Consider the following 25844-nt stretch of genomic DNA (forward strand, 5'->3'; position numbering starts at 1 on the left):
TTCTGGACCACTCTATAGCCATAATTATAGCCATGGGACTCTTGAAGGCAGCACACACAGATGAAAATAAATCAATAAAAATGCCATAAATAAAACTGGCAGCAGGAAACAGCATTAAAACAAAAACATCAGCATTTAAAGTTTTCCACTGCTCAACTGAGATGTTTTAAAAATAACAGGATTAAGGGAAAGCACAGTATTTTTAATTTGGTGGTGATAATACTGTAATGACTTAATTAGAAAGTGAAAACAGCCATGCATATATATGTTCTTCTCTTCTGGGAAGAACAGTGGAGAGTGTGTGGGCAAACTCAATAAGACTTCTGATGTTGGTCTTAATGGTAGGGCAGTTTGTAGAAGAGAAGGAACCTGGGTTCCAGTAAGGCCAAGAATTGACACTGAAAGTCAAGATTGTGGCAATAGATGTTCCTGTGGAGGAATGATCAAGCAACATAATTGCTTTGGTTTGATGAAAAAATTGTGAATAGTCTCCAAAGACAGTACCTCATAAGGTACTTTATAGTAATCAAGTCTGGAGGTGCAGGTGGTTAACTGTGGCCTAACCCCAGTTTTCAAAGAAAACCTGATCTCTCTCTCTCTCTGTGATTGCATGTAAATTATTAATTGCATGGGACATAGGATGGAGCCTTTAAGGCAGTGGTCCCCAACCTTTTTATCACCAGGGACCACTCAACGCCTTTTATTTATTTTATAACGCCTCTACTCTCAACCACTGCCCTAACGCTTTTTGATCACTATGGTAATGTTTAAACATCCCTTCAAAATAAGGGATTTTATTTTCATGGAAATTTTAACTCATGACAATGACAAATCAGTGGGAACCCTGAGCTTGTTTCTCCGCAACGAGATGGGAGACAATGACACCCGAAGTGTGTTGTAAAGGGCCAAGGGGGGGGGGGGTGAAGTAAAGGTCCAGGGGGGAGAAAGAGTCCTTCGGGACCCATCTCCAATTAGTCGAAGGACCACATGTGGCCCACAGGTTGGGGATCGCTACTTTAAGGAACCCGATAGCATAAGTGTTAGGGGATTCTAGTCAGCCTGGTAGGACCACAACAGCTAGAACATAGGGGGGCCTTATTTTGGAACATACCATGAAAGGTGAAGAGAATTGACCAGGTTGATTGACTTGAACTATTTCATTCGGGCAAAAGGCAACCAAAGTGGTTTATCAGATTTAAAAAGTGATCTAAGGCCATCTTAATATACTTCTATGTAGTCTGCCTTATGCTTTTAATGAAATCAGCCAATTGGGGGGGGGGGGAGCAGGGAAGCCTCCATGTTATCTTCAATTAAGTAAATCCTATTTATGTGTTTTAATTCCAAATAATAGAGTTTAAGTGAAAGTCTGGAATGGTAGATATTTTTAAGGTTCTATATAAAATATTATGATTTTATGCAGTTCCTAGCTTCCAGAGTCTGGGATGAGGATGTGATTCTTCTGTTTGCCATAGAAGCAACTAACATTTGTAGCTTCCATTTGTTTGGTTTTTACTCAATGAATTGAGGAAGTTAAACGTTATACCTTTCATTAATGTGTTTGGTTTTTCACTTTCTCTGAATTGAGCAATCCTGGGAAATTCATTAATATATACAATATGGTGTTTTGTATATTCTTTTTAACAGCAGCAATCATTCATCTTTTCCAGAATACTATGGGAATTCCCCAGAACAAAACTAATAGTCTTCTAAAACAGCGGTCCGCAAGCTTTCGGCCGCTGCCGACCGCTGCGGCGGAGTGGGGGGAGAGGGCGGCCCGGGGGCCCGCGCACGCACGGCAGCCCCAGCGCAAACGCGCATGCGCGCACTGCTTTGGTGGCCAATTTGCTCGCAGCCTGGCGAGCTTCTCGCTTCGGGGGGGGGAGGCAAGAAGGAGCCGCAGCCCAGCGCTAAGGCCTTTGCGGTTTGGCACCGGGCCGCGGGCCGTGGGTTGGGGACCACTGTTCTAAAACACTCTTCAGCAGTTTTGTGACGCTTCTGGAAAACTTAATGAACTAGGGCAGCGGTCCCCAACCTTGTGGTTGAGGACTGCCTCTGGGAGTGGAGGAGAGCCGGTGTCCCGGGCGCTGTACACATGCAGCAGCTGCGTGCAAACACACATGCAGAGTTGCTGTGCATGCACGGTTGCGCCAGCAGGGGCGCAAACGCGCATGCGCGGAAGCTCCTCACATGCGTGTTTGTGTCCAGTGCCATGCTAGCAGCCGCACCTGCCTCTTCCCCCCCTTCGCAGCAAGAAGCTAGCCAGGCCGCAAGCGAAGTGGCTGCTTTGCTTGCGGCCTGGCGAGCTTCTTGTTGCAGGGGGGGGGAGCCAGGCGCGGCTGCCGCCAGCCTGGTACTGAGGCCTTCGCAGCCCGGTAGCAGGCTGCGGACCAGGGGTTGACGACCCCCGAACTAGGAAAATCAGAGTTCCAGGGCAAGAAACAGTTCTGAATTTGATTGGCTTTTATGATACCCCTTCCAACTCGAAAGGCTTTCTGCCCTGTCTACTTAATTCAGTTGTGAACAGACCTGTATACAAGCCTACAAGCATAGGTTTCTTTATCCTAGTTAGTAACAGTGAGAGGGAAAACTCAGTCTGATTAGATACAGCAGTAAACTGCCTAATCGGTTATACCCATGGTATAAATTTCAACAGATTGAGCTGAACTGAAGAGCTGCAGCCAGAGATCACTGAAAATGCACTACAGTTTATCTGACTTTGGTGGATAGTTACGATTTTGCCCACATGTTCTCTTCCTCCTTAAACATGAAAGAACCTCCTGATGTTCTTTGCTCTGTGTTCCATGTTTTCAATTCTTTTCTCCCCCCCCCCCAAAGTATTTCATCTCAATTTCAGATCTCTTCCTTAAAACAGTAGGAATCTGAACCTCTTTGTCCTCCATCTCTGCCTGATCAATGTCCTGTTCCTTTTAGCTCCCTTCATATTCTTGAGTCTGCCACTTTTCGCTAGTCCATACATGATACATAGTCTGTGGCCTATTTGCCATCAACCAAGGGGGCCACATGGATTCCAACACTGACATGAGGCCTTCACTTCAAGGAGGCTTTTGTAGCTCATCTGTTCTTCAAGGTGTAAGCCACCTGCTGATCACAAGCACTTCGGGCCAAGAGCCTCTTATGCTTTCCTGAAACTTGGGGAACAGTGCTCAGAAGAACCACAGGTGGTGTCTGAGCTATGGCATATCGCTGGTATATATTCTCCTTTCTGCTAATTGTCTCCTCAGATCCTTTCAGTCCAGTTTCCACTCTCAGGAACAGCTTATATACCTCACCAGTGTCGTAATTCTTATCAAGTATCATGGTGTCTTTTCAACTCCCCTCATCTTTGATTTGATGTCGATACACATTTCAGCTTTTCTGCTTTTCCAAATCTTTTATGTTACTTCTCCCCTTGCCCTCTGGTGTACTGTTTCTCTCATAATACCATTGAGTTGGATGTATTGTTTCTGTTCTTTGTTCCATGTGAACTGCCCTGAGACTAAGGGGGAGGGTGGCATGTAAATAAAATAAAATGGACTCCAGAACTTTTTAGGCAGCATGTGGGGTTTTGCTACCTGATCCTTCCACCTTCTTTCCCTTCCCTTTCTCACTTGTGTATAATGGATTTTAGATTGTAAACAGACAGGGCTTGCATTTTGGTTTAATGTTATGCAATACGAGAATGTTAGACGCTTAATTAATTAACACTTACTGCTGCTGCTGTTAAAGTGAGTTCATTTCCACCCCGAATGCAGAATTATCCACATATATATAGGACTGAGACCAAAAACGCATGTTGACAATTGGATTGAAGACTGTCATGAGCCTACGCTGGGCTTGTGGTCGACTACATTCCTGCCTCGTTCATTTTCTGTTTGTAGCAGTTGGTTTCCAGTCTAGTCTCCTTTGCTGACTGTTGGAATAGGAAACATATATAAGAACAAAATTGTTATCCAGTAGCCGCCTTAAAGAACAATGCAAACAAATAAGAACCTAAGGGTATAAAGTTGAAGCTCACTGTGTCCGTATCTGATGAAATGAGCTGAGACTTATAGAAGATATATCCTGGAAAATGTTGGTCTTTAAGGTGGCACTAGATTCAAGTTTTACTCTACAGACTAATACAGCTACCCACCTGAAATTATATTTAATGAAAGTGAGCTTATTTAGAACAGGGTCCCTTCTTTTTGGAAGGGGGGGGGTGACTTGTGGTGACCCCATGGGGTTTTTGAGGCAAGTGATATTCAGAGATGATCTGCCACAATCTGCCCTGTATTCCAAGTACTGTCCAGGGCGAACCCTGCTTAACTTCTGAAGAGCTGACGAGATCAGGCTTGGGCTATCCAGGGCCTGTTCTCAGGAAAGGATACCGCTGGCATGCTAACATTAGTTGAAGGAAGATGACCCAGGCCGTAAGTCCACAAGCAGGTCCAGTATCACTTCCAAGCTCTTCTGGGAGAATGCAATCCCATCAAAAGCATACCAACTACCGCCTTCAATGCCAACTGTTCCCTCAACACCTCCATACGGTCTGGACTGAGTTCCAGACAGATTCAGGCACTTGTCCACTCCCCTGTCCAGGTTAGCGGAAAAAGAAGAAACCAGGCAGGAGATCATCAGCACATTGTTAGTACCTTACACCAAACAACTGCCTTGGAGATACTATAACTCATGGCACTGAAACAGATGTCAAAGTATTGGCACATTTAGAACAGATACGCAGAACTTCCCATGTTCGCTTTAAGGTCAACCGAAACACAAGGATTTGCTCACATTACAAAGAACCACACAACGTGTTCCTGCCCCTTAGGTTAAAGCTGCACTCTCAAATGCATGAAGCATTAAAGCAAATAGTGTCCTTTGATGAAAGAAAAAACTAGGCCTTTAACTATCATACGATTTGATTCTTTGTGTAGCTGAAAACATACCTCCCAAGTACCAGATATTAATACCAGTCACTCTTATGAACAGGTTCTGGGCACCGTTCTTTCAACATGAAAGGCCTCATGCAGCTGTATCCCACCCTGAGCCCTATTAATAAGGAAGGCTACTAGTCTAAGCCCTGACCTGTATAGAACAGGCTGGCCCAATCTTGTCAGACACAAGAGGAAGAAAGAGAACAATGCTGCCAGAGTGCATTCTTCTGTCTGGGGAGAAGAAACTCCCCCCCCCCCTGATGCTTTTATAATGCTTTATATGCAAGACCCTGACCTGGGCCTAGTCTGCACACAATAGATAATGCACTTTCAATGCACTTTAGAAGTAGATTTTCCTGTTCTGCACAGGCCAATCCAGCTGCCAAAGGACACTGAAAGTGCATTATCCAATGTGTGCAGAATGGAAGATCTCCATGCAGTCAGCTAGGCCTTCCCAATTTGACTATTAAAAGTGTCCATTATTCTGTGGATCTGCCCTTGAAAAAGGGCTTGAAAATTATAACCCAGAATGCATCTGTCCATTGTTCAAAAGGATATGCTGTTCTGGCCATAGTATCCTACTGCTTAAAAATCTACACTTGCTGTGATTATTCCAAAATGTGATTCAGCAAGGTTATATCGACCTATAAAGCCCTAAATGGCCTGGAACTAGATTTGATGAGAGCCCAGCCTCTGGTGGCATGCAGAGTGCCTTTCAACTCAGATGCCTTTGCTTCTGAGAATGGGCTGACTTGACTGAGGGCCTCTAACAGCTTTTTAAAAATACAGTCTCTCCGCACTCAGATGTTAACAGGGAAACAGCCAGGTAGGTCAAAACAAAAATTGGACATAGGTAGGCAGAAGGTAAACATTCTGCATTTTTTATGTTTTAAAAAACGAATGTTATAAGAGGCAAAACAGGAATTTTTACGATATGTATGTTGGTATCAAGCAGACAAGTTTTAAAAAGGACTAAAAGTATCAAACACAATTATTTTGATACCACATGATGCTTGATACAAATCCAGTGAGAAGGGGTTCTTAGTCCATGCCGTTTTCCCAATTTGGAGGAAAAGTAGAAAGTCACCCATACTGGCTATCACCTGAGAGAGCTGCAAGAATATTCACTGTGACTAACTCTGGCCAGCATCCCTCTCTAACAAGGTTGAGTGAATCTTCGAAGATATTTTTCAGAGCCGTGCCTTTGTGATCAGTGAAAAGGTGTTTGCATAACATGAAATAATGCACAGAAAAGTTTAAAACTTAGCATTGTTGACTGACTGGATCATTAGTTGAATGGGCAGAAGTGATTGCCAGTTCATATCTAGGGAAGAAAGAACCTTTCCGCAAACCTCGACGGGTGTTCGGTGAGTGCCATCAATTAAATAAGGATTTCTCAGTTGCCATTTAGAGTGTTGGACATATGGAAGAGGACGTGCAGAAGATGACATACTTCACATCTATGAGCAGATGGGGAGAGAATAGATGGGGAGGAAGGCTATTTAACCTAGCTTCAGAATGGGCTTTTGATACACTTAGACCAGTGGTTCTCAACCTGGGGGTCAGGACCCCTTTGGGGTTGAACGACCCTTTCATGGGGGTCACGGCAGGGCAAGCAGCTTGGCCAGCGGGGCACCATCTACACAACAGCCTTGCAGGGTAGATCAAGACAGAACACCCGTCTGTTTGAAGCAGCGGAAAAGCTGCAAGATTGGCATGTTGGGACAAGAGGCAGAACTGAACTGAGAAACCCCAGAAAAAAAAAACAATTCATAAACAATCATGAACAATGGATCTTCACACCATTGGTCAGTTTTGGTTTAATTTCTGTGAAAGAACACTTGCATAATTTTATAGTTGGGGGTCGCCACAACATGAGGAACTGTATTAAAGGCTTTAGGAAGGTTGAGAACCACTGACTTAGACCTAACTTGGATGGCAGCAATTACAATTTTCTTTAAAGTTCACAGTCTGTGACACTGTAGGGACCGGTTGCCTTCTCCCATCTGAAGTTTCCATATGGAGTTCTTCAAGAGTATTAACAAGCATTTTAATATGGGTAAACCCACAGATTTTATACTAAGATTCCTCTCCTCTCCAACGTTTTCATGAAATCCAAGTAAATTTGCCTGAAATGGGATAACAGGACAAGCCCTCTGATGGGTAAGTGACTTGGGCTTATAAAAAAAAAAAAGCAAGAAGCTATGAATGAATGGATAGTTCACACATTGGAATTGCTCAAGGGAGTTCACCTGGTTGCCGAATGTGAGTAATGGGATCCTGACTTAGATGAAGCGGATCGCCTTCCCCGGGGCCTGGGGAGCGTTTTTCGTTATTGGCACCCTTCCTCATTCCGGACAGGGCCCGCCTTCGGGGTCCTTACAGCTTTATTTATTCCGCTCCGCGAGGAGCGGTTAAAGATATAGTTCCTGTTAGTTCCCAATACACCACACCAGGCTTTCTCAGCCAGGGTTTCATGATAGCCCTGGAAGAGTTTCCTGAAAGGTTGGGAGTTAATTTTCTCTTTCAAACATTTATTGGGTGATATGACCATTTATGGTCATGTCACCCCCCCCCCCCAAATAGCCAATTAGGGACCTGGAGGGGGTGGGTCCGGTGGGCATGTACACAGCTATGCTTCCTAGCTCTATTCTGCACAAGCGTGCCACTTCTGGGGTTTCTAAAAAACTGAAGAAAATTTCAGGGGTTTCTCAATGGTTGAGAAAGCTTGCGCTCCCCTGTTATAAGAACCCCTGCTCTTGCCTCTTTAGAAAAGCAGTAAGACACTTTGGCATGGGGCGATACAATGTGTTTCAGTAATTAATTGTTTTCTTTTATATTAATGACCAGCTATTAAGATGGATAGCCTGAGGTGAAAAGTTTTACCCTCTGACTTTCCCTCACTGTTTGGATAGTGGGCATTCAGTAATAAATATGCAGTTAAGTCAAATAGTTACCTTGAACATTTCCCAAGTGTCGCAACCTTGCCGGCAGAATGCCTCAAGCATCTTCTGTCTACGTCACAAAGTAACCATCATATCTTAACTGAAAAATTAAGTGGAAATAATTTCAAGCTGGGGTGGGGGATGTCTGCTGCAAAAATTGAAGCTCAACAGCTTATGTTAGTAATTCATTTGGGTCACTCTGTCAACCGAGCCATCTCTTATTAAGATGACAAACATTTTAAAAAGTAACCAGTCTGTCCTCGAAAGAATAATGTTGGTTAGTATGAATGAGTGGGTAAAATCAAGCTGTAATGCATGTATTAGATTGGTATAAAGCCACCTTGACTGTCGGCACCCTGGAGGTGAGAGGATTCACTAGTTAATGACCTGCGCTTTGAAGGTTTTCATAATACTGGTCTTATTTATTTAATTTATTTTTATATTTATACCCTGCCTTTCCTGGCAACTGCCAGCCGAGGCAGCTCACAATGAAACAATAAAAACAATATCAACAATAAAACATCCCCAGCCCCAGTTAAAACAACCTAATATTAAAACAACAGCAACAACAAGATGGTGGAAACAGCAGAAAATAACCCCATAGCTCCACCACTCCAGCCACAGTTGCCTACCACTGTTCTTATGTAGTGAGTTCTTCCATAGCAACCAACAATAGCACGGGACCCCTGATTGAAACTCTGGACACCCTTTCCCCAGCCCTCAACCACACGCCCGGTGGAAGAGCTCTTCAACTAGCCCGAGGAGAGAAATGATACCCGCGTGAGTTTTGTTTTCATCCAAACTGGTTTCTGTTCTGATGAAATTTCATGGAAGACCTCAACTTGATAATATTATTACTGGATTTACACTGAAAGTACACAAATGGTGGGACTTCCTTTAACTCTCTTGGGAGGTTTGGTAGGCAGGATAATACTTCTCACTGTCCTCCCACTGTTGAGGGTTATATTCCTCACAGATTATATTTTCTCTTTCTCTGTATTGCTTACTGTGGCACCTTCAGAGAGCTGTTAATTAGTACTGTATTTGGAAAGCTATTGTGCTTTGGCTTCTAGATTCCTCATTGGCCCTGTCCTTGACCTTTCAGGTTCTGCCCCCACCTGTATTTTCTGATCAGAGTGTGGAATCATAACAGAGTTTTTGTTGCTATGGCAAGAGATGCAGGGCTCACTTTTCTCAGAATACAGAATTCTCAGGGACCAGTGTGACAGCTGTCTCTGCTGAACTCTGATCTTTGGCTACAAGCCTTTTCCTCATTGCCCCTGCTGAAGTACAGCAGATATAAGTAGAACATAATTATGTCAGAAAGTTTTAGAAAACACTTATGTTAGTAGAAGCTCACCTGTATTTCTGGCACAATAGCAAAAAGACCCTTTTGTTGATGGTTGTGTCACTCTGTGAAGTTTTGCAGTAGAGTAGCGATCCCCAACCTGTGGGCCATGAACCACATGTGGTCTGTCGATTAACTGGAGGTGGGCCGCAAAGGACACCTTCTCTCCCCCCCCCCCCCCCGGCCCTTTACTTCATCCACGATCCGGCAGGCGCACATGGGACTATCTCATTGCAGAGAAACAAGCTCAGGGTTCCCATTGATTTGTCATTGTCATAAGTTAAAATTTCCATGAAAATAAAATGTTCCTTATGTTCATTGTTGTGGTGTGTCTGTATCTTATTTTGAAGGGATGTTTAAACATCACCATAGTGACCAGAGTCAGAGAGTGTTAGGGCAGTGGGCCTCAGTAAAATTGTCAAGCGTTGAGTTGTCCCCGGTGATAAAAAGGTTGGGGACCACTGCAGTAGAGACGACAATGTAAAAAATTAAAACAAAAAAGCTTAATTCCTGTTTAATGTGTACCTGCATGCCTGGGGTGAGCAACAACAGTATCCAAGTGAGCAGCTGATAAGGCTGGTTCTAATGCTGCTACTCCTGCCTTGTTGTTGCATTGTATACCTGAAGAACACATGGATCTATGTTTCGGTGCTTATCGCTCTCTCTTCTTTCTGGATGTTTTGGCCGAGAGTATTTGCTTTGAGTCCATCTGCCATAGTGCTATGTTGCCATAAGCACACCCACCATAGTGCTCCACTGTGTTTCTCTGGTAAAGTTGTAATCACCGAACTTATTTGTTTTGTTATGGGTCTGTCTCTTAGGGTTTTTAAAAAAATGTTAATTAAAAGTTGGAACTTAATTGCTAGAAAATGGTGCATGATATATATTCTCTGAGATGGAGGACATCTTGGTTGGGTGATTTCCATTCACTTAGGGAGGCAGGAACAAATTTTCTCTTGTCTTCCAAGTGGGAGTCACCTTGCTTTAAGTTTTTTTTCCTGCCTTTCTCTATAGAGTGGCTAGCTAGAAGGTTCTGCTTCTAGCATAGCATCATAGAGTTGGAAGGAGCCCTCAGGGCCATCTATCTAACCCCCTGCACAACACAGGAATTCACAACTACCTGCCCACCCACAGTGGCCCCAATTTCATGCTCAGGTAATCCCCCCAGCATCACCAAAAATCTCCAGAATCCAGCCTGGCCTGGAGGAAATTCCCACAATGCCAATCAGCAATTTCCTGGGTATGCAAGGAAGGGCCACAAGAGACCAACACTGGCACATCCCTTCTTGCTTACCCATTCACAACCTAAGTTCATAAAATCAGCATTTCAGTCAGAAGACTATGTAGCCTCTGCTTAAAAACTTGCACAGAAGGAGAACTCACCTCTTGAGGAAGCCTGTTCCACTGAGGAACTATTTTTCTTTGCTATTTTTCTCTTTAGAAGAAAAAGAGGAGCTGGTTTTTATACCCTGCTGTGATGCGACTAGCCCAAGGTCACTCAGCTGGTTGCATATGGAGGAATGGGGAATCAAACTTGGCTTGCCAGATTAGAGGTCATCGCTATTAACCACTATGCCAAGCTGGCTCTTCCTTTACTTCCTTCTGCCAATTCTCACCTAATTCCTTCTGCCCTCTCCTTCCCTACCTCCTATGATTCTCTAGCTGAAGACCAGCGGCTTCTTTGGGAAGAAAAAAAGTTGATACCTGTAGCTTTTTACCACAGTGACTATTTTACTCTGGCCAAGAGGGATATTATCAGCTGCAGCATGAGAGGCAACAGTCCCATTGGATACTCCCCATATAAGGACTGTGCCAACCACAACAGAAAAGGAGCATGAAAAAGAGCCCACAACACAAATGAAAAAGCACTGCAAGTCCAAAAGCGGCCTGGAGGTACATGGGCTTAATTGTAAAGCCCAAATATTCATGGTGGCCGTGTTGTGTGTTTGCATGAATCAGATGAGAGCCAGCACCAGGCATCTACCAGCCATGAGAGCATCCGGACAACCATGGAATTGGGCTCTTTTAGTGATCCCTTGCGATTGAGTGTCAGGCCGCTCAGTGTTACCTTAGAATTCTTTGATCTGATCAGACAGCCTGTGAGGGAAGAAATAGCCAGTTTCTGCCAAAGGGGTGGGACTTTATCAGAGCAAGGGGCTCCAGATCTTCCTCCCTGCACAAGGAAGTAGCAATATTGACTTCAGCTGAACATAAGCACCTGTCCCTATGGCCAAGCGCATTCAAGAGACACTCAGCATCCAGGCGGATTTGCTTAGCCACTAAACCATTTAAGAAGTGACCCCTGAAGAGGGAAGCTTTTCCTCTAACGGTCAACCACTTTGGACAACCAGTCCTAGATCTATTTGCAGTGTGTATAACAATAACTGGGTACAAACATTTTATTCCAGATTCTCTCCCCCCCACACACACACACACACTCCGAAACAGAGATAACAGACGTCTTAATGTCTGCCTGGCTGGAAGGGCTCCTTTATACTTTCCCCCGATTCCTGTTCTGCCAAATGTCCTTAAGAAGATCAAGCAGTAGTAAGCAGCGATTGTATCACTGGCACCATTCTGTCCAAGGATATCTTGGTTTACAACTATCCTTCAGATGGTAGATGAACCACATCTAACACTTTCAGTCTCAGAGGACATCCTGCATCAGGGTCCCATATGGCACCGACAACCAGACTGGTTGAAGCTAGCCATATGTAAACTGAAAGCATGTCCCTCCTGAAGGAAGGATATAGTGAGAAAGTTACTAACACCATTCTGGTGTCAAGACAGGAATCCACCATGAACATTTACAATTGTACTTGGAAGGCATTCATTCATTGGTGCCGATGCAAGGCCAGCCACCCTCCATAGACAGCTGTGTTGGCCACCATCACTCAGCCCATTACAGGGATTCGGATTTCAAGTCATCCCTGTATCATCAGATTCCTAGAAGGGGCTACAGCAAAGGTTCCCTACAAGTCTACAGATTCCCATCTTGGAAGCTTCACACTGTGCTTTCTACATTTGCAAAGCTCGCTTTTGAGCCTATTAAGGATATTTGTCTCAAGTTTCTTAGAATGGAGAGGCTTTTCCTAGTGGCAATTATTTCTGCAAGGAGAGTATTGGAGCGTGGAGCCTTATTCATCAAAGCCAAGCTCTGCATCTTCTGATTCATTCTTTTGCCTTAGTGAATTCCTCCTCTTACAGCTCACAGGAAATTAACCTGCCATCTTTCTGTCCCAATGCTAGGTACGGTAAGAAGAAACTGTGGCATATACTTGGTATCAGAAGAACACTGAAGGAATTCACTCTGGACAGAAAGCATTCGAAAAACAGCCCCTTTATTGCAATCTGTCCTCCAAACATAGGTTCCAAAATGTCACAGATCAGTAGGTGTTTAAAAACCTGTATAATGGAGGCCTACAAGGCCCAGAAACATGGGGGCCACAGGGTATCATGGCACTTTCAGTAAGGAGTCCTGTGATTAACACAGCCTTTGCAAAACACACCTCCACTTATGGTCCTCGGCCTCAATATTTATCTGACATTAAAAAATAAATGTTTATAGTTCTTTTGACGCAGCTTTTAGCAGAATGGTAATACAGCATGTTATGGACCAAGATGACAGTTCTCCTTCTGGGACTTGGCACTGCTCTGGGAGTTCCCAATCAAGATGTTCTCCTGTCCTCAGAGGAGAAGGACCCTACTTGCTGAGCAATCAAAGGTCGTTCTTGCCCTGCCTGTTTCACCTTCATTGTGAATTTGACTTACTGATATTATGAGCTAGTTCTGTTTCTTACAACTGTTTATGGCAGTGGTTCTCAACCTTCCTAATGCCGTGACTCTATAATGCGGTTCCTCATGTTGTGGTGACCCCCAACCATAAAATGTTCTTGCACAGAAATTAAACCAAAACTGACCAACAGCATGAAGATCCATTGTTCATGATTGTATATAAATTGTTTTTTTTCCCGGGGTTTCTCAGTTCAGTTCTGCCTCTTGTCCCACCATGCCGATCTCGTTCTTTTCCACTGCTCCAGACAGATGAATGCTCTATCTCGATCTATCCTGCAAGGCTGTTGGGTAGATGGTGCCCCCCCCCCCAGTCAAACTGCTTGCCCTCCGCAACCCCTGTGAAAGGGTCATTCGACCCCCAGGTTGAGAACCACTGCTTTATAGCATCTACTAGTTAGTAGATTCTTTGAACCTACTTTCTAAGGATTCTTCCTTTTTCCTGTCTTTCATAACATTCCTTGTATCAAGTTTGTTACATATTATTAGTTCATTACAGTTTTTCTTATATAACATGGGTTTTGTAGACCCAAAACTGAAAGCATGTTGACTCCCACTTGGGAGACAGGCTGAGGAAGAAAGAGTGTTCCTGCCTTCCTAAGTGAAAGGGTGAGAATCACCCAACCAGGATGTCCTCCTAACCTCAGAGGAGGAGGACTCTCCTTTGTAAGTAGCCAGTGGTCATTCTGCTTCTTTCAAAGATTTTGGATATGGGAATAATTTTCTTTTACAATATTGTAGCATATTGTAGCACAAAATAGTTGCTGCTAATAAGTCCTGGTCTGTTTCAATAATAGATTTAAATTATAGATGTATTGTTAGAATGGGATTTGCTCCTCTGTGATTCCTCTGGAAACTCTTAAATTAGTGGTCAGTGTTAATTGGTCAACTAACAGTATCTTAACGGGTTGGATGATGATGATGTTACTTGTTCAGTTGTGTCCAACCCTCGTGGATTCTATAGGAAAGTTTTCTCCATTCGTCTCCGTCAATGACCACTTCTTTCAGTTGGTTCATGGTCATCCCTGTATCAGCTTTGATTGTGTCGAGCCAGCAGATCCTTTGGCGATCACGTTTCCTTTTGCTACTGACCATGCCGAGCATTAATGATTTTTCTAACGAGTCTGATCGCATGATGTGCCCAAAGTAAGTGAGCTTTAGCTGTAATATCTTGCCTTCTAATGACATAGTTGGTTTGCTTCTCTCTAAAACTTCCTTGTTGGTAATTTTGGCTGTCCATGATATTCACAGCATTCATCTCCAACACCATAATTTGAAAGCATCTATTCTCCTCCTGTCTTCCTTCTCCAGCTTCCGCGTCCATCGGTTGTTATGGGGAAGACAACAGCGTTGACTAGCCGGCACTTTGTATTAAGGCTGATATCTTTACCTCTTCCATATTCGGTTCATGCCTAACATTGCTTTCCGGGCCAGTGTTATTTGCTGTCTGATTTCACGGCTGCATCCAGCACTTTAAGTGATCATAGAGCCAAGAAAGGTGAAATCATCAATACTTTTAACGTTCTGGTTGTCAATCGTGACTTTGGTGCTACTGCCAGTAGTTATGATCTTGGTCTTTTTGATATTTAGGTATAGTCCCATCTTTTCACTTTCTTCTTTTAGGCTCTTTATCAGGGACTTCAGATCACGCTCCGATTCAGCAAGTTGTATCATCTGCAATGGGTTGGAAGTTTAAGGAAATAAACACCAGATGTGATAACCATGCCAGCTGCTTGCTTGAAGCTTCCAAAAAAAAAAAAAAAAGATGCCATGGCAACCTAGTTTTTTCGATTTTCGATGCTACTAGCTAAGAGTTAGTTTATGCGGGGTTGGTTTTATGGATCAGAATTACCTACATTTACTGGGCTGACATTAAAGGATCACCATCCTAGGTTAACTTCCTTAGTCAATTTTGCTTACCATGCAGAATCTGTTTCTGCTGTGTTAACCAATAAAGTTGCAGTAATTGAACTAATTTCAGGTTTCACTGCAAAGAGGGAGTGCTTATACACAATTGTAAATACTGCAGAACAAGGAAAATGATTTGAAGTGAAATATAATTTCAAGCTGCTGTTTGGAGGGACCTGAATACAAGGAATACAAATTGATCTCAGGGGTCTTTTAAATCATATGGGATTTATAAGACCATATTCCAAGTGATATTAAAATCCATTGGACAGGAGTTGAACATTTTTAGCTTGGACGGATAGCGGCATATTTATTGTAATAAATACTTAAAATGAATTCAACTTCTTACTTCACTCTGCCACAGTTGTTCTTACATATAAGACATAAAAGTAACAGAGTGTGGGGGGAAGCCTTTTTCCCCTTCAGACAATCCAGAGCCTGCATCTTCTTTGACAATATTATTCTTGTATGTTAATGGAGCTCTATTCATGCAAGAGATGGGGAAGGAACAATTTCTCTTTCCCCCTTCCCCACTGTTGCCACCTGAGCCCATACAGCTGTAACTCAGCATGGGTCCCACAATCCTGTAAATAAATTTTCCCTAAGAAGATGGCTGGTAGTGGTGGTAATGATTGGATCCAAGCCATAATTGTGGTGATTTCTATAGTATTCCTGATTATGTAGATTCAAATAATATAATGAAGTGTCAATACTAAAGTTAGTATTTTTGAATTCAGTTTCTTTCTTTCTCTCTCTCTCTCTTTCTTTCTTTCTCTCTTTCTCTGTCTCTCTCTCTCTCTCTGTGTCTCTCTCTCTCCACCCTCATGGTAAGCTAGCTCTGGGTGGTATACAAAATTATGGATAAAATACAATAAATGAACAAATAAAAATGAATTGGTAAAAGGACAGTGAATAGAATGGGTGTATTTTTGGTATTTTGGACTGTATCAAATGGAGTATCGTGTCCAGATCATGGGATGTAATCGTACCGCTTTACTCTGCTCTAGTTCTGCCTTACTTCCAGTACTGTGTTCAGTTTTGGGCACCACAGTTGAAGAGGGATATAGACAAACTGGAGCATGTCCAAAGATGGTGAGGGGTTTGGAGGCCAAGACATATGAGGAAAGCTTGGGGGAACTTGGTCTGTTTAGCCTGGAGAGGAGGTGACTGAGAGGTGATTTGATAGCCATCTTCAAGTATTTAAAAGGGTGCCACATAGAGGATGGAGCAGAGTTGTTCTGTCTTGCCCTGGAGGGTTGGACCAGATCCAGTGGGATGAAATTAATTCAGAAGAAATTCCGTCTAAACATCTGGAATAAGTTCCTGACAGTCAGAGCGGTTTCTCAGTGGAACAGTCTCCCTCGGGAGGTGGTGGATTCTCCATCTTTGGAAATTTTTAAACAAAGGCTGGATAGCCATCTGACGGAGAGGCTGATTCTGTAAAGATTCAAGGTGGTGGCAGGTTACAGTGGATGAATGATAGGTTTGTGAGTGTCCTGCATAGTGCAGGGGGTTGGACTAGATGACCCATGAGATCCCTTCCAACTATGATTCTATGGTGGAGCCATAGATGGTAGCTGAGTTAGATGCTTATTATTATTATTTACTATTATTAATCGGTGAATTAAGTTTTACAGCTTTCTCAATCACCTGTCTATGACAACTGTGCTTTGCTTTTCAGCAGTTTCTAGGATTATTTCCTGTAGGTGCTGTGTGGTCTTCAGTAACTACCAAACTAGGCCTCAGTAGCTCAATTCCACGTGGGTATCATATACAGTTTAGACACTTCACTGGTGAAGTCTTGGATGCAACTGATAAGCATGATAAATTGAGCATTTGTCCGTTCACGTGTTATAGAATAAGCATTTGGATTGTTAACTACACTGACTGCTGCTGTTGCTGGCTTGCTGCAGGCTAGTAAATGCTCTGGAGCAAGGCTTCCAAACTCCCATGAATTGCATCTCTAGAAGCCAAATTGGTCATCTTCGAAATTTGAAGCTGTCATTGTTGTGCATTTGTTTTGCATTGTTACTTGTGTACTTGCTTGTCAGTACAACTGCAGAAAATGCCTACAGCTCAAATCCAATTAGAAGTCCTAGCAGATAAAGTCAACTTAAAGTCTCTCCTAAACGCAGTGCTAGGTAGATATCAAGCTCTTCAGATCTACCTTTTGTCTTCTGTCTGTCTTGGTTCTGTCCTGTGGTGGCCTTGTGTCAGACACCAAAAGCCTCTCTCTCTAAGTGTAATCTCTATATACCATCTGACAAAAATATTTGCATATCTCCATTCTGACCTGCCACTTTTTTACAAACAGGACTTTGAGTAGTATCTTGACATTTCAGGCATCATCCTTTTCAGTCAGATTGTACGATAAGGCTAACAGATGGTAGGAGGGTTATGCCAGAGACTGAAGAGTCTGAGGAAGAAGGGTGCATGATTCCACAGCATACAAATGCAGTCAAGCATGTTAAATCTTTACTGGGATGTTGCAAAGAACAAATTAATTAATGTGTAAAGCACTTCGTGCAATGGAAATATCCTTAACACTGTTTTGCTCCCTTATATATTTGGGAAACAACCTCCTGGGAGGAGACTGCCCAGACCCCTGTGCGTCCAGGTCCACCCTGATTGGCCCTCCCCCTCCAGCTCCCACCCTCCCTCCTTGCCTGCTAGAAGTCTTGGTGCCTGCGGCCTCCGTTGTTGCCCACGAGAAGAGAGGCAGCGACAGGGCTTTGTGGCCTTCCTGCCTGCCGCCCCTTTCAAAGCCCATTTTTAAAATGGGCTTTGATACTAGTTTACTATATAAATGATAATCTAAGGTAAACCTGCTACACTTATTTTATTTGCATTTTTCATGAATATTTGGGTATACTACCAGGCTGTACAATTATTTTGTTCAACTAACAATGCAAGCAGAACTCTTTATCTCAAAAATTTGTATTAATGCAAATGAGAAAGGACTTGAATCCAAAGGAGTTTAGTGAACTTTCATCCCCTTAACTTTTGGTATGGCAGTGAGCGGTAATTAGATATTTTCACTTTACAGGTGGAATCGTCATACTAAATACCACCTTAAAAACCCTGATGATGTAGTTGAGGCAATTAAAAGTGTTCACTATTAGAGCAGCTTTATTTTGTCACATCAACTTGGCAGACAGAAATTCTTCACAAATTTATTATTTTGGTTTTTGTGGCTATACATTCACGCATTTGAGGCAGATTGAAATCTCTAAAGAAATTAAAGAGAAGTCTAAGTCATAATACCCTGCACTTGAAGAGAGCATTGACACAGCTGAATGTGGTATGTGTGACTAAGGCAATGTTTGAACAGGTTTGTTTCCTTGGTAGAATATTCGCCAAGTCAGATAGAATTGAAGCATTGCATGCATCAAGTCCTCTAGATCAGGGGTCACCAACTCCCGGTCTGTGGCTCGGTGCCGGGCCGCGAAGGCCACGGTACCGGGCGGCCAGCAGCCGCGCCTGCCTCCCCCGCCCACAGTGAGAAGGAAGGGAAGAGGCAGGCGCAGCCGCCGGCGACGCAAATGCGCGTTAATTGGGCGTGCGCATTTGCGCAGCGCCCGGGCCGTTGGCTCTCCCCTCATCCCAGAGGCAGTCCCTGACCTGAGAAAAGTTGGGGACCGCTACTCTAGATGATCCTTATGAGGATTCTCTTTCTGACTTTTGTCCTTGGAAAGTTAATTCTTCATTAGAGATGCTGACTTTGAAATGGTCCTTTAGTGGTTGTTTGCAGTGCGTGCTTGAATGTCCTATGAGAATCTGAACCTACCTTTTTCCAGAATGTATCCGATGCTTTCAGTTGAGGAGAAGAATTGTAGTGTGGATGTCATGGTCTAGATAGCATCTCATAAGTTTTATAAAAACAGAACTGTTGGGATATCTATTCTTTGTGTTTGTCCCTGGGAAATCACGCCTGAGATTAAACCAGCTGTGATATGTGTTGTTCATGGCACTGGAAGGATAGGCGTAGAGAATTGCTAGAACAGAGGTCATGATGAGGAGCATTCAATTAAAAATTCATAGAGAGCCAATTATTGGGAGCTGCCCTCTATCCATGGAATTTCCTACTTCCTGCTGCATCTCTTTTCCTCCACTGCCAGCCACCATCTCCTGGGGTGGAAGGGACTCCAGGGTAGCATTCAGTGCCATATGAATGTCTTCAGGCACTGAAAATTAAGTAGTGGTTGTCTCCTGTTTTCCACTGGCAGAAGGTGAGTATTGGATCCAGGCTATAGATACTGGATATATTTTGAGAATCTTCTCGACATGAAGATACTTTCATTTCTTGCCTTTTTTATTTTGTCAAGGACTTGAAACATGGGATTTGGCTTGTGTGTCTCCGCAATCAAGAGCAGGTATGGGCTTTCTGCTGAAGAATGAGCATTCTCTTCCTGGCATTTGCTCTTCAACATCTGAATAAAATGCTTAGGGCCTCTTTGCCACTTGACAAGGTTGGAGGGGCTAAGTGGTGAAGCGTGGCCTTGTTGAGCAGAAGGTCCCAGGTTCAATCCACAGCATCTCCCGTTAAAGGACCAGATAGTAGATAATGTGAAAGGCTTCTGCCTGAGACCCCGAAAAGCCACTGCTGGTCTTGAGTTGTCGCACGAAAAAAATGGACGATTCCAAAATAGTGACGAAGGAGAGACAGAATCTATCCAGTGGCTTAATAAAGCAAAAGAAGATACAAAGTCTCTTATGTTATTTATTTAGGCTTTGATTCTGCCAGCAACCTGCCAGTGACCTGAATGGGTTGATAGGTTGATTCTCTATGAGGCAGCTTCGTATTTCAGGTGGATGTCCCCCCCCCAAAAAAAACCCCAGTGTCTTCTGTAGGTTTCTATTTTAGAACTTGCAGAACTGCTCTGAGGAAGGAGAAGCATCTTTCTTGGCTTGTCACAAGGGCTACCCAGTCGGTGCAGTTCATAGCCCCTTCTGCAGCCAGGGACAGCGATTCCTCTGGATTTGATACAGAGGATAAGATTGGAGGGCTGTCCAAAGTGGTTTGTTAAAAGTGTATTTCATAAAATATTCATGCCCCATGTTGGCTCCAATTATGCCTGTGCACACCAATACAATTACTTCATTTTAAACCAAGATGTAGCAGGAAGAAGCTGAAATGCAGTGATGGCTTTTACACACAAAAAATAGAGATTTAGAAGTTATTGTAATGGTACCCTGTTTTCCTCTGAAGGAGAAAGTGATCTGGCAGTGTTCATTAGAAATGAGGAAGCAAGAGCATGTTCTTTCTAAAATTATTGAAGTCAGCAGGCTAAAATAATTTTTTATTACTTTGTGCTTCCACAAAGCCTTGTTTTGTAAGTCCTTGAACTAAAGCTGTGACCAAATTGCACTTGAAGGTAAGGTATCAGCCAAAAGGGTTGACGTACTCACCCTTTAGGGCTCCGGGCTTTCCATTGTCATGGAAAACATAAACTTTGTAAGCATTACAAACACAAAATGAGAGATGTGCATTGCTATGTAATAAGACACTTTGTTTACGGAGCATGCCATGGGACCGTGGTAACACAAGCAGAAATAGGGATTTGAGCACTTCAGTTGTAAAGACAATGATGATTGCCTAGCAGTTATGGCTGCGGGAATTTTTCACTGCTCTGAAACGCATTATCGTTTAATCTTTCCCTCAGTAGCTTTGAACTCTGGTAAAAGCTTTTAATAAAAGAAGATTGTCTAGAAATTGGAACACACTATAGGTTAAAAAAATGTCCTGCTGTATCCTTGTGCTTGGGTGGTTTGAAAATATTTAGAACCAGTGGCAAATAAGTCATGATGTACCAGAATGTATACTTTGAGAAATGACACCGCTGGACATTAAAAAAACCTAACCGGTACCTAGGAGAACTAGTTCTCATGTCGGTGCCTGAGTGCTGTCTGCGGAAGTCCCTACAATCAGCTTGGGTCTGCCTTTTGAGAACTTGCTCTGCTTTTTCTAGTGAGATGTGTAGTGAATTGTTCTGCAGTTGGGGCTTATGTTAGCTTTGGGCCACAAACCAGATGAACTATAGCTCTTGAACATAAACTGGTTTAGTCTTTAAAATCCTCCAAACCTTTGTTGGGAAACTGTGTTTAAAGTGCAATCAAGTCTCAGCTCCCATGAAGTTTTCAGGGCAACAAACAGAGGAGGTTTGCCTCTGTCTGATTTTGCATAACAGCCCTGAGCTTTCTTGGTGGTCTCCCATCCAACTACTAACCACAGCTGCCCCTACTTTGCTTCCAACATCTGATGAGATCTATGCTAGGCTGTCCAGGCCTGGGCACCTTGGAAAATAACTCAGAGGCTAAATGTACTGTCCACTTCAAAGTACTGTTAAAAATCAAGAGTCCATGGACTGCTGTTCCTAAGGTGTTCATACTCTGTGACAAGCAGGTTTATTTATTTACTAGGCTAAAAGCCTGTTGCAAAAAGAAAATGCAATGCACTCTATCTGGGCTCTACCCACCCTGAAAAGGCTGGCCGAGGCCTCTTCAGGCCCTGATGGGCATTTTTGGGGAGGCGGTGGAGAGGGCTGGAAGGGAGTCAGTGGCCCCCTTCCCTTTTCCCTGGGAAGTCGCAGCCCAGAGAGGCCACGCTGGATATTCTCAGTGTGAACAGGAGCGCTGGCTAGGACTTGAGGCCCAGCCAGGGCTCCTGTTGGTCCAGAGAAGGGACAGCGTGGCCTTTCTCGGCCGCAGTGAAGCTTCATGGGGCTAAGGGGAGGGCTGGACTGGACTCGCCCCCCCCCCCCACCAATCTCCTTACCCAGCAGTGTTCAGGCACAGAATGGTGCCACCGTGCTTGTTAGGGATGGGTGTGAGCAGGGCCAGGCCAATCAGCACTGTGTGCTTCCAGATTGGCCCCTTACGTTCCAGGGGATGGGAAGCAGAGGCTAGACAGGCTCCGCCCAGGAGACCTCTGCGAAAATATTAAGACTGCAAGTGTTAAGGATATTAGGGTGGGATTTGTACCATGCGCCTCCCAGCAAACTGGCTCAGGGCGAGTTCCAGAATTTTAAAATCACATATCTATGTGGTACAATTTATCTATGTTAATATTAAATTCAGGCATGAAAACTTAAAACCTTTAAAATCGATCAGGCCAACTGATTAGGCAACATACATTTTTGGTTTGGGGTGGGTATCCATATATTGGGAGCCCATCGGTGTTTTGTCTGAACTCATCATGGTGTTCATTGGCCTCAACTAGATTCCTGGCAGAACAAAATCACGAGTTGTCTCCTGATCAGTTACCGCCATCGATCTAAATTTATGTTTAGAAGAAGAGCTGGTTCTTATATGCTGCTTTTCTCTACCCGAAGGAAGCTCAACAGACACCCTGTGAAGGAGGGGAGGCTGAGAGAGCCCTGATATTACTGAAGAAGAAGAGTTGGTTCTTATATGCAGTTTTCTACCCGAAGGAGTCTCAAAGCGGCTTACAGTTGCCTTCCCTTCATCTCCCCACAACAGGCGCCCTATGAGGAAACCGGAGGCTGAGAGAGCCCTGATATTACTGCATGGTCGGAACAGCTTTATAAGTGCTGTTGGCTCCAATATACATTCCATTGCAGTCGCCCTCAATGAACCCACATTCAGTTACCTTCATTGAGGCCCAACTGCCTATTCAATTTTCCTGTCGGAGAAATGAAAGTAATAAGATGCCTCTGCCTATTATCCTTTAGCATTTGTGTGTAGTTTTTAACTCTTTTTTATGGTCACCGTTGCCAAAGCTCCGCAGCCTAGAGTATGACAGCTTGTCTAGGTCCGTCAATGTATTTGCTGTTACATTTTGAATCAATAACTATTTTTCTCACTAGAGGGATATGCTCTGATTTTGTGCGGAATCTACAGAAAAGGAAACAATCTGAAGTTATTCATTATTCTGTGTCAAACAGAAATACCAGAAAAGAATATTTATGCCAACAGGTGTACCATGTAGGGATGCAGCTCACTCCCCAATATTCCCTTTTCACTCAATTCAGGGTGGAATCCCAACCATCTTAATACAATAAATGGATACATATGTAAGACCCCTCAACATTCAGCAGGAAAAGTCTAGCCCCATACCGATTCACTAATTTTCTGCATTACTCTTCCTTCCAGTTCTTGTCTGATTGAAAAGCCCATCTCAGCATATACTCTTTGTAACCAGTTTAGGTGGTAGTGGCAAAGAAGGAGGCCTTTCTTGCCATGATCCCAGTGCTGAGGAGGAGGTGAGGTAGTCCCCATTATTGAGATCTGTTGGGGGTATTTAAATACATAAATGTTTTGTTTCTATAACACCCTTTCTTAGTGGACTCGGGGGTTGACACCAAGGTGAATATGTGCCTACTTACATTAATTTTTACTTCTGCGAACTTAATTATTTTGTTTTGGTGTCCGTCCGTCCCCATTAATAGTTTTGACTTGTGGAGGATGGACAGAGTCATCAAGTTGCAGCCAATTTATGGTGACATCATAGTGTTTTCAAGATTAGGGACATTCAGGAGTGGTTTGCCATTGCCTGCCCATGCATAGCAATTCTGGACTTCTTTTAGTGTTTCTCATCCAAGGTCTATCCAAGGCTGACCCCGTTTAGCTTCTAAAGTCTGACAAAATTCACCTAGTCTGGGCCATTGAGACCACCCATGGGCAAGCATTATATGAATGTGTAAATAATTCTAAAAAATCTTCCTTGCTTTGCCCGCACAGCCTGAATATCTCTGTCCAGATTTGTAATGGTTTTAGAATGGCAGGCCTTACTAAACATCTCGGTGGTGGTTTATTTGTATTTTTCTGTACTCTCACTGCATGATTCCTATTGAGTGCCTAGGAGAGACTACTTCCTTCACTGTTTGTGCATGGACTGTCATCATTGTGTGAGTGGCCCTTTCCCTTCCACAATTGTTCCGTGGTATCGCAGCAGACAGAGGTTGACAATGATTCACTTGTGAACTAGAGATTGTAACCAAACCAGGGCGGAAATATTTAGCATTTCTCCAGAGTTTTTCTCTCTCTTCTTTTTAATGGTTTTGAAAGTGCAAGCTCTTTGGCCTTTGGATGTGTTTTGCATCATTGAGTGCTTTGGAAGCTGACCATTGTGATTTTTTAAAAATCCAGAACAGAAATCAGCCTGTGCCACAGTGTACACGCTTGCATGTCCATGAAATTTATTCCCAGCACTTGTTCAGTCAGCATCCTCCTGCAATCAGTATGCTTGGTTCATTGAAGCAGGTTTCATCTTCCAGTTTTGTACAGATAGAAGTCGATTCTTGTCTCCTGGGAAGCACCCTTGTTCTTATGCCGGTGCCTGTTCTCACCTATTACATGCCATTACAGTTGGCAGAGGCTCGTTAGACGCTGCATTCAGTTTGCTGCAGTCTGTCCTGCCATGACCTGGTTAGCTTGATGCTGTTGTATCTTGGCATCTAAGCAGGGTTGGTCCTGGTCAGTACTTGTATGGGAGACGACCAAGGAAGTCCAAGTTGCTACAATGAGGCAGGCACTGGCACACCACCTCTGATTGTTGCTTGCCTTGAAAATTCTGTGCCTTAATTCAGCTGCAGCTTTCCTCTGCCACAGTAGTAGTAGTAGTAGTAGTAGTAGTTGGTTCTTATATGCCAGAGCATTGGCTTCTGAAGCAAGTGGTGTAATATATGGACTGGGTATAATTTTTTTTCCTGCTTAGAAATGGTTTAAAGAAGGCTCACTGCAGTGGTTCCGGTTGTATCTGTTATACTATAACAGTTATAGGATACCTGAAAATAATAACAAAAGGAGAGTAACCCATGCTGTCCTGAGATGCCCTTCTGAAAGGATATCACGCAAGAACGTCACTGATGCCCTCAGTTTAGATAACCAAGAAAGAGTTTGGTTTGTTGTTACGCTACTTCGAAATCTAAAGGAGTTCTTATCCTTGAGGGCTTTTTTATCCAGAGATGCGAAGGAACTGAACCCGAGACTTTTATAGGCAAAGCATGAGCTCTGCCATTGAGCTGTGGGGTCTCCCCCATTCTGATAAAGCAGCAGCGGTTTTAGGTTTTATTTTAGTTTTTGCTTGTTTGACTAAGCAGGAGGTAATTTCCTCCGTCTAAGCTTGTGCAACTTCGTTACACTGTCATAGATTTATTATAACGCAAGAGCAGTCTGAATTTGCCATTGAAACCTGATTCTTTAATTCCTGCTCCACCTCAGATATTCTGGTTCGGTGTGCATATGGTATTCGGTAGCTAGTTAGAAGATTTATTGAAGATTTTGTGTCTTGATAAAAGTTTTATGACCCTTGTTTTTCCCTTCAAGAGTTATCAGTTCACCATCCAGAAATTAAATTTGCTATGCTTTCTTGGTTGCAGGGAGAAAAAAATGAAAATTCAGGATATTAAAAACAATATTAAAGAAGCTATAGAGGTAAGTCTACGAGGTGGTGCATGTGCATGTGTTTTCTTTGGGGTATGTTTGGTTTGCTTGTTGCTTTGAATTGGGTCTTTTAACCCATTGCTAACTGGTGGCTTTTTAAATCCATTCTATGCAGACAATAGTGACAGCAATGGGCAACCTGGCACCACCAGTCGAGCTAGCCAATCCAGAGAACCAGTTTCGAATCGACTACATATTAAATCTAGCAAACCAGATAGATTTTGACTTCCCACCCGTAAGTATAAATTCTTATTGACCATAGGTGGTCAATTTTTCCTTTGAAATGATACAATTTAGCAACTCGTCCAGTTAAATAATATTATGTTACTGTTCTGATATGCATGACTACTTCTTTGGTAGTCAAGCATAGACCTCCGGCTAGGACATGAATTACTACCTTCACGTGCTGAAGCCATCTTCTGTCCAGATGTTTGTCAGATGTTGCAGAAGCTCTGTTGTCAAGGGCAGTGTGTCTTACCCTGACCTACAGGTCTGACATACAGGTTAAAAGTAAAAGCAGTGCAGCAGTTGAAG

General features: G+C 43.3%; 1 protein-coding gene and 1 long non-coding RNA gene across 4 annotated transcripts in view; one reads left to right on the forward strand and one right to left on the reverse strand.

The window, feature by feature from the left end:
• Nucleotides 1-25844, forward strand: part of GNAS (GNAS complex locus) — a 233298-nt gene that overhangs the window by 118604 nt on the left and 88850 nt on the right. For all 3 annotated transcript variants that reach the window (XM_077335722.1, XM_077335723.1, XM_077335724.1), the window contains exons 3-4: nt 25247-25301; nt 25426-25545. In XM_077335722.1, coding sequence (XP_077191837.1) covers nt 25247-25301; nt 25426-25545 — 175 coding nt within the window. The remainder of the gene's footprint in view (nt 1-25246; nt 25302-25425; nt 25546-25844) is intronic.
• Nucleotides 3628-8990, reverse strand: LOC143836433 (uncharacterized). The gene is made up of 3 exons (XR_013230609.1): nt 8866-8990; nt 7871-7958; nt 3628-3910 (listed from the first exon to the last, which is right to left on the reverse strand). It is a non-coding gene; the product is annotated as an uncharacterized LOC143836433 (long non-coding RNA).

The sequence above is a fragment of the Paroedura picta genome, chromosome 4, assembly GCF_049243985.1.
Source record: "Paroedura picta isolate Pp20150507F chromosome 4, Ppicta_v3.0, whole genome shotgun sequence".
NCBI lineage: Eukaryota > Metazoa > Chordata > Lepidosauria > Squamata > Gekkonidae > Paroedura > Paroedura picta.